Genomic DNA, 17,552 nt, shown 5'->3' on the forward strand with positions numbered 1-17,552 from the left:
AAAAGATTAGCAGGTTTCAAAGAGGGACTGTAAGTTCCTATGGGTAACTGGAAAATACAATTACAGTGGTGAGGGTGGTTTTAAAAAGTCTTGGAAGAGATCTAAACCTTCTTGATTTATATGAAAAAAATGAGTTTAGTGGGTGTAAGGGGGAAACTATCCCAGGCAGAAGGTTATCTCATAGCTGCCTATTGCAGGGCTTTTCCCACCTTCCTCTGAAGCATCTGGAACTGGATACTGGATATTGGGCTAGATGGACTGCTGGTCTGATCCAGTCTTCCTACTGCTGTAAATCCAAAACTATGTTTTTACTTATCTTTCTTGAGCTCCTGGGAGTCTCTGGAGTTGTACTGAGAGGAGAAAGATGTCTAGTTAAATATAATTTAGTCTCCTGTTCTTTATTCTTTCAGGAAGGAAAATTCAAAATTCCTCTGACCTGCCCAGTCCGTTATGTCAGCTGTCAATAACACCAAATTCAATTCTGCAGTGTTCCTTCTCACCGGGATACCTGGGCAGGAAGACGTCCATCTCTGGATCTCTATCCCCTTCTGCATAGTGTATATTATTTCAATAGTAGGAAATTCAGTCATCCTGTTCATTATAAAAACAGATCCAAGCCTCCATGAGCCCATGTACATTTTCCTTTCCATGTTGGCCATCACAGACCTTGGTTTATCGATTGCCACCATGTCGACAACACTGGGTATATTCTTGTTTAACTCTAGGGAGATCAGCTTCAATGCCTGTTTTGTGCAGCTGTTCTTCATCCACTCGCTTCAGTGCACTGAATCCTCCGTGCTATTATTGATGGCCTTTGACCGCTTCATCGCGATCCATGACCCGCTGAAATATGCTTCCATCTTAAACCCACAGAGAATACACAAGATGGGACTGGTATTTGTGCTGAAAGGGGTGGCAATAATATTCCCACTCCCCTTTCTCCTGAAACAGTTCCAATACTGTCAAACAAATGTCCTCTCCCATTCCTACTGCCTGCACCAGGAGGTCATGAAGATGGATTGTTCAGATATCAGAGTGAACAGCATCTATGGCTTGTTTACTAAACTCTTAACAATGGGGTTGGACTCGCTGCTCATCTTCCTTTCTTATGTGATGATTCTCAAAACAGTGCTGAGCATCACATCCCAGACGGAGTGCCTCAGGGCCTTGAACACTTGTTTCTCCCACCTCTGCGCCATCCTGGTCTTCTACATGCCAGATATTGGCCTGGCTGTGATACATAGATTTGGAAATAGCTCTTCTCACTTGCTTCAAATGGTCCTGGATTATGTCTACCTGCCGGTCCCACCCCAATAAATACAATCGTGTACAGCATAACAAGCAAACACCTTCTTGCGAGAATAATTAGGGCATTTGTCAAGTGAAGTGTCAGTTCGTGAACTAGCTCCAGCACTGCTGACACGGGAGATGATAAACATGGGCCACCAATTCCATCCTGGACCCTTAGATCCAAGACTATATGAGCTACTGAACTCCATTCTCTTGAAAGAGTTTCAGACAAGGTCTAAGGCCTGGAGCTATGAGAGAGGGGCTGGTCCATGGAGGACAGTGCACTGGGGGAAGGACACCAAGGCAGGCAGCAGCATTTACAAAGTGACTGTGTTAGTGGAGAGCCAGGGGACCGGTGGTTTGTTGGCCCATAAAGATCTATATCGGTGGCTGCTCCGACCTCAGAATTCCTCTCGATACAGTAAATAAAGAGAAGGGATGTGGATGTTGTTTTCCATTACACCTGGCCTGTCACTGTCCCATCTCTGGTTAAACATCCACGGGCCATGAGAAAAGCTGCAAAGTCCTGGTCCTTCCTGATTGCTTTGGGTGCTGCGTGATCCATGGTGTGGACAGGGGCTATTCAAGAGGCCACAGGCGCTGGCTTCATGAGTGCTCCGGGGGTGGAGCACCCATGGGGAAAAATTAGTGGGTGCTCTGCACCCACCAGCCAAGCTCCTCCTCCTCACTTCCTTCTCCCCCCAGTACGCCATGTCCCTGCTCCTCCCCCTTCTTCACAGCCCTTTCCACCTCCCCATTGCCTAACAGCTGTTTGGTGGCACTTAGGACATTCTGGGAGGGAGGGGGAGGAGGTGGAGAAGAGGCAGGAAGGGGGCGGGGACTTTGGGGAAGGGGTGGAATGGGGGCGGGATGAGGGTGGTGCAGGCATGGGGAAGAGACGGGGCCAGGGGCGGAGGGGGGTTAAGCACCCACCGGGCAGAGGGAAAGTTGGTGCCTATGCAAGGGGCATGGACACCCACCCTTTCCCTACTCCTTCAGCCAGTTGCTTGTGACTGAGTCATGTCAGAGACCTGATTAACACAGGAGCTCCAGGAAAAGCCATGTAGGCAGTACATCCTCTCTGCCCCCATTGATGGCTCTGCACACGCACACCTATGTAGTGCACCCCCAGCTGACCGTAATACCCCCAAGGCAGGGCAGAGCTGCGAGTGTGAATGAAGGTCTGACACATAGGAGTCCTGGCAAGAGACACAGGCCCAGGTCCCCCCACCAGTCTCCTCTGTTTGTGCTGCCCCAGTGTACGGGGAGACTTTGGCAAAACAGTAAAGTGCCTGAAACCACTATGACTTATTGTTAAAAAGCCTAATCAGCAAGCTGTAAATTGGCCAGTCAGCAAACTCAGCTTGACCAAGGCAGGAGGGGAGGGGGTTTTGGGGTGCCACGGAAGGGGCAGCTTGACCCCGCGTCCTTCCTGATCACAATTGTGTTGAAGTTGCTGATACATGCATTTTAAAAGAGCAGGAATGTCTATTGGGGTCTCAGAGCTGCAGACTCTGGTTAATCAATAATCAGAAGGATCCTCTTGCTTGAAACTGTTTACTTAATAAGGTTTCTTTAAGGGACATGTCATTCTATTACTAATGTATAAATTAGGGGCAAACGCTTGAGATGGGGGGACTCTCCTTTGGGGAGACTCTTCAGGACTGGTCTCTCCCTCTGGATGCATCTTGTGTTCCTCAGTGGCAGTCGGGCTCCCACTGTGCCACTCGAAAGCCCCACTCAGCTTTGGTAATTATCAAGGGTTGGGGGTGTTTTACTAACTTGTTGCGGACGTATGTAAGTGCTTGAGACTAGTAAAGTTTAGCTTTAAGTGAAAGCACTCGTGTGTTGTCCTGTTTGTGCCAGCCATCTATCGGTCGGACGGCCGTGTCTCCCCTCATTTATTTCCTGACACCTCCTCGCACAGAGTAAAGTTACCAAGAGCTTTGGATTGAAAGAACCCCAGGTAACACCAGCTGCTTGCAAAGGGGTGGAAACAGTCCTCTGCTCCCCAACAGAGGAACAACTAGCTCCTAGCACAGAACAGCCCGTTAACTGTAGGGTGATCACCTTTTCAAAAGGCAAAAGCAGGACACAGGCAGGAGCCCAACCACCTCTATGACCCACCCCTGCCCCTCTTCTTCCCCCCAAACCCCACTCACTGGCCAGGCCAGAACACAGAGCCAGGCCTTGATAAGAACATCCCAGCGGGATCCTGGCCCGCTGTGGAGAACCGTGGACCGTCCACCTGCCTTGAGCTCGGAGCAGGGCCTCTGGGGAAAGAGGAGCAGGGGGCGGGGCTTCATACCGAGGGGGCGCTAAGGACCATCTCAGCCTCCCTACCTGGAAAAGGGAGTTGTGGATCATCACTACAAGGAATTTGGGACAGATGTTATCCTGGAGTCATTTAGCCTGGGACCAAGAGTCAAAGGCTGCATTTTGGGACTCTGCCACCTAGTTCGGGATGGGTGATCACCCTAATTCAGTGGTTATTGGAGGTGGTTTGTTGGAGACTCTCCCCTTTAAGGGTAGGAAAGATTAGAGGGGTCAGTCAACCTTTGCTCCAGGGTGTGGCCCTTTAAACTTCCTGTGACTTTTGGAGCTGACAGAGGCCTAGTACAGGCAGCTACTGGGAGAAAGGAAGATGGTCCTTGGTAATAGCTAAAGCTTTGGGAAACCCCAGGCTACTGTTTCTTTAAGGGCCTGGGGCTGGGGCCTTGTAGTGTAGGGCAGGGGGCCGTGTCCTCTTTCGGAACATGGGTGTCACCAGCAGGGGAAGTTCTGCCCAGTGGCGTTAATAGCTCTGTCCTACCGCAAGGGGTGTTGTGCTGGTAAATATGTTACTGATTGAAAGCTGCTCGGACTCTACAATAACTGGGATCAGAGCTAAGTGCCGTAGAGAGATTTCAGCTCTGTTTGCCTCATACAGGTAATTTGGGGCACCTGGTGGAGAACCTGAACTCTTCCCAACACCCCTTGGGGATGAGGCCTGTCATTAGCACAGCCCCCTTTGACGAGGGAGTTCTGGGCCCCGCCTGCAGCTCGGCAGTAAGAGGGGGAAACAGGATGTGTTTTCAGAGAGTGAAGGATCTGGAGAGTGTTGCCTGGCCAAACAGAGCCCTGCTGCGATGCACGTCTGTCTGATCCTGACCCCATCTGCTCCATGAGCAATGAGAGCCACTCTAGTGCTAGAAATAGACCTTCCACCTGCATCCAAATTTCCAACATCACCAAGTAGCTGGGAGTAGCTGAATCTGGGAGAGGGGGTTGTTTGGGGTCCCAATGAGAGCTAGGAGCAGGCATTTGGAACTGGGTTTGGGTCACTCCCTTTTCTATTAATAATTTGCATGGCCTTGCCTACCCGACATGTGCATGTCTCATGATTCAACATGAGGATAGTCCCTCTGCGCTGTGCCTCAGGTACCAGTGGCTCTGCGAGCCCGTCACTGTTATGTCCGGCTATCTGTTCCTTACAACAGGAGGCTCTGTAAGCCAGTGCAGAGGGAAACAGTGTCTCTTCCACTGACCAATTGCATGACCTGTCCACTCACTAACCCTCAGAACCTTTGTTTGTGGGTGTTCTGCTTGTGATGAGGCCAGCAGCACCCCCCTCTTAGGATTTCATTGGGAGTCTCACACTATTTCCTGTCGTTCTTAAAGCCCCAACTTCTGGAATCAAGAAACTGAACAGGAATCTCAGCTTTTAGTTTTTTTAAAAACTTTATTTTTTTCTAAAGTGAGTTGTTGAAAAGCTGAAAAACCTGATGCAGGTGCACTGCAACATCTCAGACACCAAAGACCAATGAAATCCACTCCTTACCCCTCACTGTCATCCCTGAGCACTCCCACATCTGCCACAGACACCAAGGTGATGGACTCATGGGGCTTCCCAGAACCAGCTGTCATAGGGGGCTGTGATAAGAGGCCTTTTATAGACAAAGTTGTTGCTCTGTGGAATGCTGACATAGCCCTGTTCTTAGGATCTCACAGTATCTGAACACCTTGAATGTACTTATCCTCCCAACACTGCGGTGAGGCAGGGCAGGGCTATTATCCACCTGAGCAGAGGCTCAGAGACAGCCAATGACTTGCCCATGGTCACATATTGCAAGAGCATCAAGCTCAAATCTCTTGAGTCACACAGCAGTCCTAGAGCACAGGACCAGCCTTCCAAGCAGTGACAGACACGGCTGGATTCTCTGCTTCACCAGAGCCAGTTAAAGGGGTTTGATTCTCTGGCCTGTTCTCCACCTGCCTCAGGGGAGTTTAGAGCAGCCTGGGGGCTGGGCTGACCACCACCCCTTCGTAACGGCTCCCAAGAGCACAGCTCACTCTGTCCAAGTCTGAATTCTTTGCAGTATCGCTGTATGCCTACCTGGCATTCATGGGCGGTGCCAGCTCTTCCTGGTGGGGGGGGAGGGCTGAGTAGGTACTTAGGTCCCCTTCACAATGAGGCCCTTCCCCTGGCCCTCTTTCCCCCAAGGCCCTGCCACCATCCCAGGGCAGGTGGAGGTTCCAGGGTCCCTCCCCCGTAGCCCTTTCTCCCTGGGCAGCTCTTACCTCGGCCTGGGTCTGGCTTCTGGCCTAGCCAGTGGGTAGGTCTTGGGGGAAAGAGATGGGTCAGGGTGTGGAGATTTGAGGGGAAGAAGAGGGGCAGGGGCGGGGTCAGAGAAGAGATGTAGATCCTACATGTGTTCTATTTTTTCCCATTGGAAAAGGTTGTCTCCCTACACTGAATGGGCTGGGCTTCCCAAGAGAGGCACGGTTAGCTCCGATCCAATTGGAGATGGGATCGGAGCTAACTGTGCCTCTCTTGGGAAGCTGAGGCCTGTTTCCACCCCTTTGCATTAGTCTCTTGCCAGGTCTCCTGTGTGTCAGACCCCAACTCACACCACAGCTCTGCTCTGGCTTGGTGGCATTATGGCCATCTGGGGTTGGGATCAGCAGGCGTGTGGTGTGTACAGAGCCATCAACAGGGGTGGCAGGGGTGGGCTGCCTGAACGGCTTCTCCTGGGGCTCCTGCATTAATCATGTCTCTGACACGACTCAGTCACAAACACCTGGCTGAGGTACAGGGGAAGGGTGAGTGTCCTTGTCCCTTGAATAGCCCATGTGTACAGCTGGTGCAGCATCCATGGATCACACAGCACCCAGAGCGTTCAGGAAATGTCAGGACTGTGACTGCAGAACAGCTCTGCAGTGTTTTTCATAGCTCATAGATGTTTAACCAGAGACAGGACAGTGACAGACCAGGTGTAATGGGAATCAACATCCACATCCCTTCTCTTTATTGACTGTATAGACAGGAGTTCTGAAAGGGGAGCAGCCACTGATATGGCTCTTTATGGGCCAACATCCCACCCGTCCCCTGGCTCTCCACGAACACAGTCACTCTGTAAATGCTGCTGCCTGCCTTGGTCTCCATCCCGCAGTGAGCTGTCCTCCTTCACCAGCCTCTGTCCTTAGACCCCACCTGAACCTTTCTCTACAGAGTGGAGATTAGTAGATCATGTCATCTCAGATGCAAGGGTCCAGGTTGGATTAGATGGCCTGCGTTTTTTTTGTCCCCCGTGTCACAAGCGCTGGAGCCAGGTGATGAACTGAACCTTCACTTGATGAACGCCCTGATTATCCTCTCACGAAGGTGTTTGCTTTTCACGCTGTACACGATTGGATTAATCAGAGGCGGGACCAGCAAGTAAATGTAGCCCAGGAGAATCTGAAGCAAGGGAGAAGAGCCCTTCCCAAATCTGTGTAACACAGACAAGCCAATTTCTGGAGTGTAGAAGAGCAGGACGGCGCAGAGGTGGGAGACGCAAGTGTTCAAGGCTCTGAGGCACTCCACGGAGGATGCAATGCTCAGCACTGTTTTGAGGATCATCACATAAGAGAAGAAGATGAGAAGCGAGTCCAAACCCACTGTTAAGAGTGTAACAGCCAAGCCATAGATGCTATTGAATGTGATGTCTGAACAAGCCATCTTAATAACGTCCTGGTGCAGGCAGTAGGAATGGGAGAGGATATTGGCTCGACAATATTGGAACCGTTTTAGAAGAAAGGGGACTGGGAATACTACAGCCAACCCTCTTAGCACACACACCAGTCCCATCTTGGCTATTTTCTGCAGGGTTAAGATGGAAGCATATCTCAGCGGGCTACAGATAGCGACGAAGCGGTCAAAGGCCATGAGCAAGAGCATGGAGGATTCAATGAATTGAAGCGAGTGGATGAAGAACAGCTGGGCTAAACAGGCATCAAAGCTTATCTCCCTTGAGTTAAACAAGAATATCCCCAGGATCGTTGGTATTGTGACTATCGATAAGCCAAGGTCCGTGACAGCCAACATGGAAAGGAAAATGTACATGGGCTCATGGAGGCTTAGATCTGTTTTAATAATGAACAGAATGACTGAATTTCCTACTATTGAAATAACATATATGAAACAAAAGAGGATGGACAGCCAGAGATGAACATCTTCCTGCCCAGGTATTCCGGTGAGCAGGAACACTGCAGAGTTGAATTTGGTGTCATTGACAGCTGACATAATGTACTGGGCAGGTCCAAGGAGTTTTGAACTTTCCTTCCTGAAAGGAAAAAGAACAGGAGAGTTGATGATATTTAACAAGACATTTTTCTGCTCTCAGTGCAAGTCTAAAGACTCCCAGAAGCTCAAGGAGAATCATCAAGAACAGTCTTGGATTTACATAACTGACAGGAAGATAGGCACTGCCTGACTGGATCAGACCTGCAGTCCATCTAGTCCAGTATCCAGTGACCAGTCCCAGATGCTTCAGAGGAAGGTGGAAGAAACCCTGCAATAGGCAGCTCTGAGATAATCTGCTCCCAGGGAAAGTTTCCCCCTGACGCCCACTAGCTAGACATATTTTGTGATGTAAATCAGGAAGGTTTAGAGCCCTTCCAAGACTTTTTAAAACAACCCTCAATATTGGAATTGGATTTTCTGGTAACCCACATAAACATCCAGTCCCTCTTTCAATCCAGCTAAACTCTTGGCCCAATGATGTCTTGTGGCTGGGAGTTCCACATCCTGCTTGAACACTGCATGATTTTACAATATTGACCTTACCACAGACACCTTTCTGGCCCTCCACTTCTGAGTGTGGCCTACTGTATCATGATATGTGGGTAAACACATGGGAAATTCATGAGGAAAATGGTCATTGTATTTATCTCTTCTGCATTAAAGCAATTTATAAATGTGTTTCATTGCCTCATTATATATATATATATATATTTTCCATGCCTGAAAGTGCAACTTAAGCCACTTCCTCTTTGCAGCAGATAGGATAAATTCTTAGAGCTAGGATTTTCATTCAATAACATTGACTTAAACTACCGCACTTCAGATTTACATGTGTGAACTGGTCTCTGTTAACTTTCCCTTAACAAGTGCTCGTGGTGATATACTCAGAGCCCCAAGAATCTGAAGCTGAAGTGCTTTGCCTGCCCAGGGTTGACTGAATCCAAAGAGTTCCATCATCCTACAGGCCTCTCATCATGCTCTCAGGAACTGCATCCTCTCCCCATGCAAGGGTCAGTAGATATCTGGCAAGTTACAAGCTAACACAGACTGTTACTTCAGTTGGGTTGGGGAGGGGTTAGTGGCAAGAATGGGTAAATCATCCAAAAACTATATTTACTCTTATATCCAGCAGAGTGTGCAAGTTACGTCAGCCATGCTCATGTAAAACGTAAGGGGCGTAAATTGCTTACAACCACTAGAATCATAGAATCATAGAATATCAGGGTTGGAAGGGAACTCAAGAGGTCATCTAGTCCAACCCCCTGCTCAAAGCAGGACCAATTCCCAACTAAATCATCCCAGCCAGGGCTTTGTCAAGCCAGGCCTTAAAAACCTCCAAGGAAGGAGACTCCACCACCTCCCTAGATAACGCATTCCAGTGCTTCACCACCCTCCGAGTGAAATAGTGTTTCCTAATATCCAACCTGGACCTCCCCCACTGCAACTATTACACTCCTCTTTCTTGCACCTCAGCTCTACTCTTTGCTAAAACACAGACCAGTGGTTCTGGTCTCTCAGGACTTTTTGGAAACTCTTATGCTCTTATGTCCTTGCACATGTATTGGAGAGTGATTGAATGGACAACCCTGAATGTAAGCATTAGAAAAAGCTTCTGTTCAGTTACCAGGAGACAGTATCATACAACTGTTCACCAAACAAAGAGTTAATAGCACAAACCCATTGCAAACAGTATGTGGAGCACTTCTGAAATACTTTCTAAAGCCAAAGCCATTAAGCAGTAATGTTACTGCTGCCCCTTCCTATAGAGATTCCAACAACTCTGCTTCTTGCTTTAGATATACAGGCATGTCATGAATGTTTGGTTTGTAACTTTTGTATTACAATGAAATGGCATAACATTTACACATCTATACGTCAACCCATTCTTTCGCTTCTGATTTTCTTTCAGAGGTGATTTCTCAGGTTAGAGTGGGACTTAAAATGTAGCATCTGTCATTTGGATTTCTTCAGAACCTGATAAGATCACAGCGTCTCAGCCCTCATCCAGTCACTTGTCAGCAAACAAAAGTCTGGTAGCTCCTCTGTCTCTGGGTTAATAGCTGACTGGTTCTCGTCTGTCAGGCTGTAGCCTGTATCCGGAGTGGTAACAGGCATTCGGATCAATATAGAAAATATTTATTCCCTGAGCTCTCACTTTCTATTACATAGTAACCCCAGCACCTGTTATTGAGGCACGATGGGGGTTTGCAGGAAATGGATTTGAAAGTCATATGCATGAGTATTCATGGAAATGCAACTTCATTTCCCACAGGTAAGTAGTTTCTCTCTCTCTCTCTCTCTCTCTCTCTGACTGTCTATGACCTGTATAAAATCTTTAGCACCCGGGACCAGCATTGTGACTGACATAGAGCTGAGCTGCTGTAATGAATGTGTGTGTTAAACCCAGTTCTGGGGATGTTTGCTGTAGAGCTATATTGGGTTAATTATTGGGATGTTTATGTTATGGCTGTATTATGGCTCTTCATAGTTTCATAGCAGGCTGGTGGAGAACAAGCAGGAAAGGAAACAAGAGATCAAGAAAAGCCCTCTCTCAGTAAGCTCTTCAGAGAAGCTGGGAGACAACACCGGAGCTACAAGCTGAGAAGAGCCTATTTCCAGGCTCCAGCCATGTTACACAGCTTGTTTTGCCAGCGCTGGGAGTCTGTCCAGAGGTGGGGCAGCTGTTGCTGAGAAAATTTTCAGACTGACAGGCACAGACAGCACTGGGGAAATCTGAAGGCTCTCGGCCTGCCTGGGACCCCGTCAGAGTGGGAGGGCTTGGGGTCAGAGAACTTCTTATTCTCCCATGTTATACTTTATTCCTGCAGTTCAGATTAAACAGTATTTTGTTTCAGGAAGGCCGGCTGGTCACTTGTCTCATGACTGTTCACAGACTCTGAAAGGGAAGAACCACAGGTGCCGAACCCACTCGGACCTGCTGGACAAGCACAGTCCCCCTGCAGTGTGCTGTAGCCGGGGACCCAGCCTGAGGGTGGAGGATCCTGAATTTCCACCTCATGAGAGCGAAGCCTACAAAGGGTCCCGTCTGAGGATGGCAGGTTCGTGGGATTCCACCCCATGCTTGACATCTGGCCCCATCACAGGGATGGCTACAAGGCCTGACATCTGGCACTCGGAGACCAGAGAGGGGGCAGAGATGCCAGTAACCCTGTAACTCTGAGGGGTATCTACGGGGTAGAAAACCTGGATCCCTCAGCCAATCAGGAAAGAGAAATATGACTTATCAGCCCTGTTACCACACAGCAACACAGCTCTGGATTCCTGCATTCACAGTCAAGCCAGAGAATAAAACCTTTGAAAATGCATTTGCTGATACAATTTTCAGGAGCAAATAAACCTGAGGCGATTTGGGAACTAGTCACTGATATTCTGTGGGGTTTCGTCTCGCTCAGTCCTGGCAGAATCGGTCCTAGATCACACGGCACCTCTAGAAATGGGACTTGGGTTTTTAACAATCTGAGCTCGCTTTGAATCTCAGATTTCTGTGTAGCTTGAGTACCCCACCTAGGATCCTGGCTACATGTAGGGGAGGGGTTCCAATGCTACCTAGTGCTGCCCTCCAGCCCCATCACTGAGTCACCCCGACAGCCCAGTTGAGTCCTCTGCCGCTGCACAGAACATCTGCAAATGGAACCAGCTTGCAGCCTTTACCCTAAACTTTGCATTTCAAAAATGGTGAAACCTGCCAACATACCCAATTCCTGCTAGAAGGGGAGCCGCTGACACCAGAGGTCTTCACCCTAAAAGACAAGGAGTCATCGAAGAGGTTACACAGGCAGCAGGCAGTATCTGTTCAGATAGGGAGGGAACTGTCTTTATGAAGCATGTCTGCACATTCCCTGGGGGCCATCTGGCCATTAGGGAACCTCGGCTGCTTGGCTTAGTGTGCACCAGCTCTAACCCCCATCACGGCCAAGGGCAAAATGCAGGAGGTCAAATCACAGGGGACGTGTGGTGATCCTACCCAGCCAGACTGCAGCACCAGCACTGCTGCTGGCTCTGTTCCTGGAATCCGGGTTTGTTGTCACGGTTCATATGGTAGGGTTACCATATTTTGTGCCTCCAAAAGGAGGACACTCCACGGGGCCCTGGCCCCGCCCCAGCCCCGCCCCCTCCCTCGCCCCAACTCCGCCCCCTCCCCAAAGTCTCCGCCCCCTCCACTGCTTCCCGCGAACATTTAATTCGCGGGAAGCCTGGGCAGGTAAGGAGGGTGTGGGGGGAGGAGGTGCGGCCCAGGCTTCCCCCCCCCCCCCGGCGGCTCCAGCCTGGGTCGGCTGGGGCCCTGGGGTGCCGTCCCTGGCCCCCGGCCGACCACCCCCGGCCCGCCCAGCACTGCCGGCCGGCCCCCGGCGGCCCAGCGCACCCCCCAGGCTCCCGGCCCCGGCGGCCCAGCGCACCCCCCGGATCCCGGCCCCGGCGGCCCGACCCCGCGGCCCAGCGCACCCCCCCGGCGGCCCGGCTCCCGGCCCGACCTCCCGGCCCGCGGCCCAGCGCACCCCCCCGGCGGCCCGGCCCCCCGGCCCGGCTCCCGGCCCGGCCCCGCGGCCCAGCGCACCCCCCCGGCCCCGCGGCCCAGCGCACCCCCCCGGCCCCGCGCACCCCCCCGGCGGCCCGGCCCCGCGGCCCAGCGCACCCCCCCGGCGGCCCGGCTCCCGGCCCGACCCCCCGGCTCCCGGCCCAGCGCACCCCCTCGGCGGCCCGGCTCCCGGCCCGGCACTGCGCCCCTGGACCCCGGCCCAGCACCGCGCGCCCGGCACCGCGACCCCGGCCCAGCCCTCCCTCCCGATTTTCCCAGACATGCCCGGCTTTTGGGGATTTCCCCCCGGACGGGGATTTGAGCCCCCAAAAGCCGGACATGTCCGGGAAAATCCGGACGTATGGTAACCCTATCATATGGTTCTGATTAGTCACAGGGCTACCTTGGGTGCAGCCAAGTGGTAACAATGATGCTGTCACAGCGGTGGTCTTGCTGAAATAAATAAATACATAAATATAGATTCAGATTTCTCCCCAGCAGCCCCCTGTCCTGCATTGCAAACCCAAGGTGCAACCAGGAAGAAAGATTCCACAAGGATCTCTACAGGGAAAATTCCCTCAGATTGTTCTCATAGGAGACATCCCTTCCCTTTTCCCTGGGGAATAAACAGTGACCCCCAGAATCCAGGGATCCCCAAAGTTAGGCACAGATCTCAGTGATCCACTCTTAGCTAGGCCCACCCAACTACAATCTCTGGGCCTCCACAACTGCCCTAGGACCCTCTTTAGCTCCCTGCTAGCACAGGTTCATCAGAGATGTGCTACCAGGGCCTGTCACAGCAGCCACTGCCTGCAAGATCTGCTAAAGAGGGCATTGTACAGAGTGGAGGGGGCTGCACAGAGATGGGAAGGCTGGTTAGAGTAGTTGATGGGCACAATACCCCAGCCATAGACTGGTTGGGAAGTTTTGACCTTTCCATACACAGAGTGCAGCCATAGACTCGGTCAGTGCAACCTTCATTTATGTTATAAGGAAGAGGCAGGTGAAAAATTTCTTTTGGGGATCCTGACAGCTGGGCAGCATCATGGCAGCTGAGCGTACAGAGAAAAATTATCCATTCTGTATGAAACCTCACCCCTCGTGCTATAGAACTATGACCCTAAGTGGCAGCACTCGCCCTCCCCATCAGCTTCTTATAAAGAGCAGCCACTGAACGTCTGCTAGGGTGGTTATGTCAGCAGAGGGAGCCCCTCAAAAAGGCTGGTCTGCAGTAGTCCCTCCATGAGTGGAAAAATTTAGGAACATAAGAACAGCCATATTTGGTCAGACCATTGTTCCATCTAGCCCAGTGTCCTGTCTTCTGACGATAGCCTGTACATTCTTCACAGGGAACGAACAAAACAGGGCAATTATCGAGTGATCAATACGCTGTCATCTGCTCCCAGTTTCCAGCAGTCAGAGGGTTAGAGACACCCAGAGGATGGGGCTGTATCCCTGACCATCTTGACTAACAGCTATTGATGGACCTATCCTTTTCAGGTATCTAAAAGGGTGTCATAACGAGGAGGGAGAAAACTTGTTCATCTTAGCCGCTAAGGATAGAACAAGAAGCAATGGGCTTAAACTGCAGGAAGGGAGGTTTAAGTTGGACATTAGGAAAAAGTTTCTAACGGTCAGTGTGGTTAAACACTGGAATAAATTGCCTAGGGAGGTTGTGGAATCTCCATCTCTGGAGATATTTAAGAGTCAGTTAGATAAATGTCTATCAGGGATGGTCTAGACAGTATTTGGTCCTGCCATGAGGGTAGAGGACTTGACTTGATGACCTCTCGAGGTCCCTTCCGGTCCTAGAATCTATGAATCTATGAATCCTCCATCAACTTACCTAATTCTTTTTGGATCAGTTATACTTTTAGCCTTCATAGCATCCCTTGGCAGTGTGTTCCTCAGGCTGACTGTGTGTTGTGTGAAAAAGTACTTTCTTTTCTTTCTTTCAAACCTGCTGCCTATTAACTTCATTAGGTGACCCCTTATTCATGTGAAGGGGTAAATAACACTTCCTGATTCACTTTCTTCACACCACTCATGATTAGGCCTCTATCATATACCCGCTTACTCATTTCTTTTCCAAACTTAACAGTCCCAATCTTTTTAATCTATCTTCATATGGAAGCAGTTCCATACCCCAAAATTTGTGATGCCCTTCTCTGTATTTTCCCATGGAAATATATGTTTATTTTTTAGATGGGGCAACCGAAATTAAAAAAATATTTAAGGTGTGGGTATACCATGGATTTATACAGGGGCTATGTGATATGTTCTGTCTCATGACCAATTCCTTTCTTATTGATTTCCAAAATTGTGTTTGCTTTTTTTCACTGCAGCTGCACATTGAACGGATGTTTTCAGAGAACTATCCACAATGACTCCAAGATCTCTTTCTTGAGTGCTAACAATTCATTTAGACCCCACCTTTTTATACGTATAGTTGGGATTATGTTTTCCCATGTGCATTACTTTGCACTTATCAACACTGAACTTCATCTGCCATTTTGCTTGCTCAGACACTGCATTTTGTATCATCTGCAAATTTTGCCACCAAACTCATTTATGAATATGTTGAACAACACTGGTCCCAGTACAGACGCCTGGGGTACACCATTATTTACCTCTCCCTCCCTTCTGAAAACTGACTCATCATAGTCCTACACTTTGTTTCCTAGCTTCTAACCAGTTGCTGATACAGGAGAGAACCTGTTGTGTGACATTTCCCCATAACTTACCCCATATCTGCTTAATTTTCTTAAGAGCCTTTGGTGAGGGACCTTGTCAAAGGCTTTCTGAAAGTCCAAGTACACTATTTGCCCTGCATCACCCTTGACCACATGTTTGTTGACCCCCTCAAAGAATTGTAATAGATTGGTGAGGCATGATTTCCCTTTGAAAAGCTGTGTTGATTCTACCCCAACAAATCATGTTCATCTATGTGTCTAATTATTCTGTTCTTTACTAGATGGTCAACCAATATGCCTGTTACTTAAGTTAGGCTTTCTGGCCTGTAATTGCCAGGAAAGCCTCTTGTTTAAAAATCAGAAGCACATTAGCTATCTGCCAATCATCTTGTACAAAGGCTGATATAAGTGATAGGTTACATACTAAACTGTTAGTAGTTCTGCAGTTTGGTATTTGAGTTCCTTCAGAACTCTTCGGTGAATAACATCTGGCTAGCTAATTTAGACCCCATTATTGTATATATATAGTTAGGATTATGTTTTCCAATGTGCATTACTTTGCATTTATCAACATTAAATTTCATCTGCCAGTTTGTTGCTCAGTCACCCAGTTTTGTGAGATCCTTTTGTAGCTCTTCCAGTCAGCCTGGGACTTAACTATTTTGAGTAGTTTTGTATCATCCGCAAATTTTGCCACCTTATTGTTTACCCCTTTTTTCAGATCGTTTATGAATATGTTAAATAGGACTGGGCCCAGTACAGATCCCTGGGGGACACTACTATTTCCCTCTCTCCATTCTGAAAACTGAGCATTTATTCCTACTCTTTGTTTCCTAACTTTTAACAAGTTACCAATCCATGATTGGACCTTCCCTCTTATCCCATGACTGCTTACTTTGCTTAAGAGCCTTTGGTGAGGGACCTTGTCAAAGGCTTTCTGAAAATCTAAATACACTATATCCCTGGATCTCCTTTTTCCTCATGTTTGTTGGCCCCCTCAAGGAATTCTAGTAGATTGGTGAGGCATGATTTCCCTTTACAAAAACCATGTTGACTATTTCCCAACAAATTATGTTCATCTATGTGTCTTACAATTTTGTTCTTTACGATAGTTTCAACCAATTTGCCCGGTACTGAAGTGAGACTTACTGGCCTGTAGTTGCCAGGGTCAGCGCTGGAGCCCTTTTTAAAAATTGGCGGCACAGTAGCTGTCCTCCAGTCATTTGGTACAGAAGCTGATTTAAATGATAGATTACAGATGACAGTTCGTAGTACTGCAATTTCACATTTGGCTTCCTTCAGAACTCTTCGGTGAATAACATCTGGTCCTTGTGATTTAATATTGTTTAATTTGTCAGTTTGTTTCAAAACCAAACTATTGACACCTCAATGTGGGACAGTTCCTCAAATCTGTCACCTAAAAAGAATGGCTCAGGTGTGGGAATCTCCCTCACATCCTCTGCAGTGAAGACCAATGCAAAGAATTCATTTAGCCTCTCTGCAGCAGCAACATCTTCCTTGAGTGCTCCTTTAGCACCTCAATTGTCCAGGGGTCCCACTTATGGTTTTGCAGGCTTACTGATGTACTTTGAAAAAAAAATTGTTAATTTTTGTAACTTTTGCTTTGGAACTAGGTATACAGTATCACCCAGCCTCAGTCAGCAAGTATAGTCAATCACGTAAAAAAATCATGAGATTGATTTAAAAATAAGTATATTTCTAAATATCATTATGTGCGTTTCTTTTCCGTTTCCCTTTGGTTTCTGAGCCATTGGGGTCACCTGTTTCAAGTTTTCTGCAACTGACTTTTTTAAAGAAACTTTTTTCAGAAAACTGAAATCTCAGATTCCCACACAGTCACTTGATCCCAGAAGTTGGGGCTTTAAGAAAGACAGGAAATAGTATGAGACTTCCAGTAAAATCCCAATATGTAGTATTTCTGGCCAAATCTCAAGCGATGCACCCACAAACGAAAGCACTGAGGGTTACTTAGTGGACGTTTCTGGTCACATAGTCCATCAGTGGCAGAGATGCTGTTTCCCTCTGCACTGGCCTACAAAGTCTCCTCTTTTAAGGAACGGGGTTACACCACAGATAGCCGGACATATAGTGACTGTCTTGCAGATGCACTGGTGTGATAGGTTGAATCACAGAAACCCCCTTGGGGCTGCAAACTGATGTGCCAAGACTACCTCTGCCCCTGCTTTTCTGCCCTGGCAGCTTGGGACTTCAGTGCCCTGCCTGGTTTGAGCCAGACCTGCTAGACTGCTGCAAACCCAGACCCAGGTCTGAACCACGTCCCCTAACAGCTGTAGGTTTAACTGAAAGCAACTTACAGACGTGTTCCTGTCTTTAACACTCAGATGCCCAACTCCCAATGGGGTCCAAACCCCAAATAAATCTGTTTTATCCTGTATAAAGCTTATATAGGGTAAACTCATAAATTGTTCACCCTCTATAATGCTGACAGAGAGATATTCACAGCTGC

The 17,552-nt window shown here is 48.7% G+C and overlaps 2 protein-coding genes across 2 annotated transcripts; one reads left to right on the plus strand and one right to left on the minus strand.

Moving 5' to 3' along the window:
* The first annotated feature begins 450 nt into the window (after positions 1–450).
* LOC128830224 (olfactory receptor 51G2-like) lies at positions 451–1,317 on the plus strand. The gene has a single exon (XM_054016008.1). It carries the CDS (start codon positions 451–453, stop codon positions 1,315–1,317), a length of 867 nt encoding a protein of 288 aa, XP_053871983.1.
* Positions 1,318–6,898: 5,581 nt separating this feature from the next.
* LOC128830220 (olfactory receptor 51G2-like) lies at positions 6,899–11,569 on the minus strand. The gene is made up of 2 exons (XM_054016007.1): positions 11,550–11,569; positions 6,899–7,874 (listed from the first exon to the last, which is right to left on the minus strand). Exon 2 carries the CDS (start codon positions 7,832–7,834, stop codon positions 6,899–6,901), a length of 936 nt encoding a protein of 311 aa, XP_053871982.1. The 5' UTR covers positions 7,835–7,874; positions 11,550–11,569.
* Positions 11,570–17,552: the final 5,983 nt, after the last annotated feature.

This window comes from Malaclemys terrapin, chromosome 1 (genome assembly GCF_027887155.1).
Source record: "Malaclemys terrapin pileata isolate rMalTer1 chromosome 1, rMalTer1.hap1, whole genome shotgun sequence".
Classification (NCBI taxonomy): Eukaryota; Metazoa; Chordata; order Testudines; family Emydidae; genus Malaclemys; species Malaclemys terrapin.